Raw genomic sequence first — 7,143 nt, 5'->3', positions numbered from 1 at the left:
TGAAATGTTTTAAGTCAACTAATAAACTAATTTTATTTAAACAACAACTTTTGAAAAAGTTTATTGTCATATTTCAAGTAAAAAGTTGCAGAAAAGAAACTTATTCAATGAAAAGTACTTGTAAAGCAAACGAAGCGTCAAAGTAAGAATGAAAGCGAGTATGTTGTTATAGAAACAATGTAGCTAGTTGCTATTGACTTAACGCCGTTGCCACTTGTAGCGCTAAAGATATCAAAATGCTAAACAAAAGTTGACTGCTATTTATATCTCTGTAAAAACCTATTTTTTATGTTTTAATTAAATAAACAAGTACATTATACTTAGCTCATCAAGTTGTAAAAAGTTAAGCAAAAAAAAATTGAAGGAGTTAAATAAGTAACTAAAACTAAATAAAAACCAACGCATTTATAGATATAATTTACTAACAAAAGTTTCAAAGTGTTTTTAAAAAATATACGGTAAAAAATACCAATAGCAAATAAATCATTTAATTAAGGTTCTTAATTAAAAACTTAATAGTATGAGCTAATATTTAAATATTTTTTTTAATGGATTGAACTTTTTAACATTTCAACAAGTTTGATTTATCTTAATTTTAGAAGACTAGCAGTTGTTAACAATCTTGCTAAAACGAATTGTGCTTTTAAGTTTAAAATTGTTAAAAATTATCAGTTTTATTAATAGTTCTTTTAAAACTTTGTTGTTATGTTATAACAACCTTTTTGGTTTGGATTTTGTAATATAAAGTAAACACCAATAATCTTATCAATTACCTCTGTTTAAACGTTCAATCATGCTAACTATTTAGTTTAGGTTGTTCTAGTTTTTATTTAATCTTCGTGTTCTTAGTTCATGTAAATAAACAATAAAATTTATTCCTTTTTTATCCGTAAGCAACTCTGTATTGCGATATTATGGTTGCACTTAACTATTCATATTTCAAATATACGTTCTTCTTTTTTTGTTATGTGTTAGCTTGAATTAACAAGAAAAACTTTGTTTACTACTAGATTTACATCTTAAAACTCTGACCTTAGTTATCTTTTAATAACCTTTAAGCACCCAGTTTTTAAGTGAAAAACCAATATTTGGTAATAAAATGATTATTGCCTTTTTTGTTGAAGTGAATTTTAGAAACTTTCGGTCAGAACTTAGATTAGGTTAAATCACACTGAGTTTCTTGACTTTAACAATTTTTTATTGTACCATGATTGTAAACACTTTTAAATAACTTTTTAGTACTGCAGATATTAAACAAAATTTGAGACAAGATTAATTCAAAAACACTATTTTGAATGAGTCGTGGCTAAAACTTTTGTTTAACAACTGATTTTATTTAAATAGTCATATAAAAATTTACTTTAATAAAAAAAAACCTAAAGATTTTTATGAGTTTTATAATTTCTAAGTCTTTAAATTTATAAAACATTACCGAACATTTCAAAACTTAAAGTATCTATATAATGGTTGAATAGTTTCTAGTTGCCTAATAAATATATAAAGCTTGGCATAGTCTATCAAATTAACTAACTATTTTTTAATTTGATTGATACTTCTACTTAAACGTTACATGTGTATATGGAACTAATAAAGAGATAAACTTATCAAAATTTACTTTAGATAACATTATTTTTACTTAGCTTAACTTTAAGAAAATATTTTTGAAAGTTTTACTTAGCTTTTTCACTTATAATCAATAAAAACTTAACCGTTTAAAATACAGTCTATATTAATATTTTAGTGGTCTTATATTTAAATTTCCTGGAAAAAGCTAGTACATAACAAAAAAAAGTTTGTTTGATTTCAAACTTTTTTTAATTTATCTTAATTAAATTTTATTAACTCATAAATTTCAAATTTAATGATATTTTATTAAAATCACTGATGATTCATTTGTTGCTTAAAAAATTACGTTGCATTGTTTAAAAAAATACGTACTTTCATTAAATTACTAGCATATTTTTTATTTATACTTTTAAATAAGTATATTTGTTTTTTGAAAATAAAATGCGCAAAGTAATGTAAGACTAATTAAAACTCATAGATGTAATAAATACCTACATTACAATTATTGAAGATAAATATAAGAAAGGCGTTAAAAACAGTGTAATAAACTTAAATTTACATTGTAAAAAATGTATTTCTTTATATTGAAACTAGTTTATTACTTATTTTACGATAATTTTTAGACTGTAAGCTTATATAGTATTAAAATCGTATTTAAGGTTTTTTAATTTAAAAACAGATTTTTCCACTAACAACAATTAATTTGGTCTATCAAAAAATACTTGTGTGCAAAGCTCAACAACAACAAGTTTAAAAATTCATCGCATTAAATAAAGACTGTTGAATGCGGTATTTCTTCCAAAAGCATTCACACAACAGTAGTGATCTTCATCGGGCTCCTGAAATCAGTGACGGCGGTCCTGCTGTGCGGTGAAGAGTGCGAATGCTGAACAGTCGTCCTTTTCGGGGAAGCCCCTTTCATGTAATTAATTCCGATCCTCATCATCACACGCCTCTTCAGCAGCTTCAAGGACTTTTTAAAGTCCCGGTCCCGGCGCTGATATATGAAAAAGTTCCACAAGGAATTGTAGAAAAGGACCACGTTGGCCACGTGGGAAAACCCATTGAAAGTTTTGTAGTTGGAGTGGCTGAAGTTTTTCAAGTCGGCGGTGTTGAGCGAGGGGTCCAGAAGCTGCCAGAAGCTGGAAATTAGGAAGGGTAGCATGCTGGACGTGAATATTGACACCATTATGAAGAGCGTCTTCGCAACTCTCACTTCTACCAGAGAGGACCGCGAGATGCTACTTGCTTTCATATCTCTGTAATAAAAGTTTATAAAGCAACTTCGTTAAATTAAACTACACTTTGTGGAAAGGGAAAAAGTTGTATAACTTCAAATTAATAGCCGTTTTTACTCGACAATTTATCAACATAAGAAATGGACAGTAAAAACTAAATTAAACCATAAGCTTTATTGTTATTTCAAAATTACTACTTTTGTTACTACTCGTCGTGTCTTAACAATTTTATTAGTAAATTTATATTAAAAATGTATGTAAAAATGTACACACCTGTTATGCAAGTAAAGGACCAACATCACTATCGAGCTGTTTGTGAGCATCAGCACCAGCAAAACCATGCTGAAAGCAGCCGACGACGTTCTGAAATATATTTCGTCGGACACCACAAAGAAGGGACTGGTCACCACGTAGGTCGGGTTCACCAGTCCTTGTATGAGCGTGCTGATCGCTATCACCCAAACGAACACGCACACGCCGATTGTGACGTAAGGTTTGTCGCGTCGCACGTAGCGAGCCGGCAGGACCGTGGCGACGACCCTGTCGAAGCTGGCGGCCACCAATGTACACATGGAAACGGTTAAGAACACCCAGCTGACGAACCCTATGAAGCTCACGAATCCCCCTACGCTTTCTGACGTCACAATGTCTTGATTGGCGAGTGAAACGTGTTCGCTGCTCACTGTGGCTATTTTATTAAACCTTTCCGTTGCAAAGTATATTGTGGGAATGAAAACGGAAATTCCCAGCATCAGGTCGGCTATGGCGAGGTTGATTCTGTATATGTGTTGAGGGGTTCTCATCTTAGGGTTTTTCCCTATTATGTACAGTGCGAGTGCGTTGACGAAAGTAATTGGGAGGGAAGACACGAAATGGAAAAAGTGCAAAAAGTATGTGCTACCCACGCATCTGAAATTAGAATTGTTTTTTGAAATAAGATTGTTTTTTTAATTAAGTTGTATTTATAAAACAAAAAACACGTATAAAAGCTTGTAGTATAAACTAAACATTTGTTTTATGTTTTTGAATAAATGTTTAACTTCTAGAAAAGTTAAACCAAATACAAAACATAAATATTCATAAGTTTTGAATTTAAAAATACTAACGATTAACTACTGACAAAGTTAAATTGTGAAAACTAACAAAGATGATGCACACATTGAAACAGAAAGCTGATCCATGTTATTTAGATCTGCTCCACACCAAATGTACTCACAAAATGGAAAGTACAATTCCTTGACTTCTGCAAATTTTCCAGCACTGCTGCCATTGTTGTTCATCAGAACTTTGTCGTACAATGCTGCTTGATAGCAAGGTTTCTGCAATTCTTCTTTACTGAGTTTACCAAGAGCCAAAACCGCAGTACTCCAGTTTTTTTTCGCACCAATTTCTTCACTGCACTTACCAATTAATGCCTTTTTGTCGCAGTGGCGATCATATACGAGTTCTGTGAACTTGTTGAGTTTGAAAACTTTTGTTTCACACTCGTCTCGCGTCAGTTCGGAACAGTTCATTTTTTCCAACATCTCTAGATAACTTGTGAGGAAACTGTTTGATTTGTCCAGGCTGGAACGAAATAAATGACTCGCTACTTCGCATGTTTCTGCAAAATATATAAAAATTTAAAGTTTTAACTTTACAAACTGTTTATTTAAAAAAAAATTTTTTTTGAAGAAGTCTAACAAAAACTTTGTTTGTTTTGTTGTTAAAGAATATTATTTAAAACTACTTATACATTAAACATTTAGCATTTTGCTATATTTTTTGATTGTTTACCTAATTGCAGAAGTTGATGAAAAATTAGTTATTTACTTAAAAAGTATCATAGAGCTAAATAAAAAAAAGAACACGTTTAGCATAGAAAAACGAAAAAAGTATATAGCATAGTAAATTCAAGGAAATAAAGTTAAAAGTCAAATAAAAAAATTATAAGTTTAAGATTACACAAGTATTTTTACACAATTAAGATAATTTTTATGTGTTTGCTAAATGTTGAGTATATCTTTAATATGTAAAAAACATTTAAAACCTCTACTTCATTGAGGTAGAAAAATGAATTTACTTTGTATCAAAAAAAAATTCAGCAAGCTATGTTTTGCTCCAAGGGCTCGTCATTGTAGTTTATAAATAACTCGAATTTAACTGGAATTAAAAACTAAAAGATTTACATTGAATCGTAACACATATTTTATTTGAAAATAACTTTTTATTTGATGCACTGATGAGTATTTTGTGAGCGAAACTTAGTTTGCTGAACAATTATTGAGATATACGTTACGTATTGTAGAGCATAAACTTTATTCGTTATTCTTATTTTCAAAGCATTGGAAGTGAAAACTGAATATCATAAACTACATTTAGCAAAAGTAAGTTGACCTAAGTAAAAAAAAATGTGCTGTTTGTTTTATAGTTTTTGAAATTAGTTTTATTAAAAAAAAGTTTTTACATAATCCATAAAAGTTTTAAACTGTTTGAAAATTTAAGAAAATAAAACTGTATACTAGTTAATTAGGTTTAATTTTTTTTCAATAATATGACAAAATATAACGGATAAAGTTTTAACAATACTTCAAAAAGTTTTTTATAGCTAGGAAGTAAATAAATCTTACAACTAACGATACGTTATTTTACTAAGTTAATAAAATAGTTTTGCTTAAGTAGAGCGATTTAATTTTAGCCATCAAAAATATTAAGTTATGTTTATTTTCTAAGCTTCAAAAAAACAATATATTGAAAATGTTTAACAATACTGGCAATACATTTAACTAAGTAGTATTGTTTAAAGTTATAAAAAAATTTGAAAACTTGTAAATTAAAACTTTAATTCATCAACAGTTACATCAACAGTTCTAACTAAATATTTATAAGAGAATTGACAGAATAATATAAACTCATAGTACCATTATTTTTGAATATTTTTTTTGTTTTAGATTTTTATTTGAATGCAATTTTCTAAGCGTATTGAACAAAAATGATTTTTTTTGTTGATAAAAGTATAAATTATAAAATGTATTCATTAATATATTTATATTAGAAGTTTGTAACTCCTTATAATGTTAGCTTAAGTACTTAAGTTAAGATACAAATGTAGCTATCAACTTTATATAAAAGTATATTAAGGCAGATTTATCTATTTTTATTATAATAAAACTTTCAATTACCATTAGTTGGAATTGTTTTGTTAGCATGACAGTGTATGATGCTGATAATAGAAATTATTAACAAGAGAGTTTTCATTTTGTACTAAAACTTTAATTCTACAAATTTATGATGAAGTTTGTTTAAATTTTCTATTCCAATTGTTTAAACATTTCTAATACTGTAATCAGTTTTTTATTAGACGACTTGTTTTTACTCTACGTAACATTAAACAAAGTTTAAAAATAAAGTCTTTGATAATAAAAAACAAAACCGTAAGTTGCTAATGAGTTCAAAATATAATTAAAAAATATACTCAAGTTATTAAGAAAAAACCTTTCCAACTTATTAATTAATTTTCGTCTAAAGCTTTGCTGTATGAGAACAGACAAAATAGTTTAAAAATTCTGCGTAAATAAATAGTTTTAAAATTCTAAGTAATAAGATTAAAACTAAAAAAAAAATTTGCTACGTTTATTACAACTTTACTTATGATTTAATATTAATAAAATTTTATCTTCTACTGTATGAAGAGAAAAGCCCGTTTTATGAATTTATAAAAAGCGTCATTAAAATGATTCATAAAAAACTAGACAAAAATTGAAATAAGTATTATATAAATCTTATATAAAATATCAACATTGCTGTTATAATCGTTTAGTTTAATTCCGTAAAAGTTTTAAATAAACTCAAAAAGCCAAAAAACTAAGTTAAAAAAAATCATTATTAAAACTAAAAATAAATATAAAAAACAAACTGAACTAAACATTTATAAACTGTAGAGTTGAAAGTCTGGGTTGTTGAAAATTCTATGAAAGAAGTTTTGTTTTTGTTATAGCACATAAATAATTAACTTTTACTTTTTTTCTCAAAACAAAACTATCCATCTCAACTGTTTAATTTATAATTTATGGGATTACAAGCTTAACTAAACATCGTATTTAGTTTTTAACCATAGAAATACTTAAAGTACTATGTGCAAAAAATGCAAAGAAAAATATAAATACGACAACGGTTAAGAACAAGTTTGTAATTTTTAACTTTAACTCTGTAAAATAGTTAGTTAAACCTTTACTTTTGTTAAGTTTTCTGTAATTTTATATTCACAATTTTTACGCTTATTTTTTGATGAATTTAAATTTGTTTAGGAGTTTTATTTCTGAAAATGTATACAAAAACAAATATTTGTTTTATTTTAAAA

At 27.3% G+C, this 7,143-nt stretch overlaps 1 protein-coding gene across 1 annotated transcript; it reads right to left on the bottom strand.

Moving 5' to 3' along the window:
* Window positions 1-2,374: 2,374 nt before the first annotated feature.
* Window positions 2,375-4,318, bottom strand: LOC145847984 (uncharacterized). The gene is made up of 3 exons (XM_082953782.1): window positions 3,948-4,318; window positions 3,102-3,713; window positions 2,375-2,825 (listed from the first exon to the last, which is right to left on the bottom strand). The coding sequence occupies exons 1-3, from the start codon at window positions 4,316-4,318 to the stop codon at window positions 2,375-2,377; spliced, it is 1,434 nt and encodes a 477-aa protein (XP_082809908.1).
* Window positions 4,319-7,143: the final 2,825 nt, after the last annotated feature.

This window comes from Thalia democratica, unplaced genomic scaffold, assembly GCF_965202585.1.
Source record: "Thalia democratica unplaced genomic scaffold, ktThaDemo2.hap1.1 HAP1_SCAFFOLD_1180, whole genome shotgun sequence".
In the NCBI taxonomy this organism is placed as follows: Eukaryota; Metazoa; Chordata; class Thaliacea; order Salpida; family Salpidae; genus Thalia; species Thalia democratica.
Note: the sequence above shows the minus strand (reverse complement) of the source record. Positions and strands in the feature narration are given on the sequence as shown.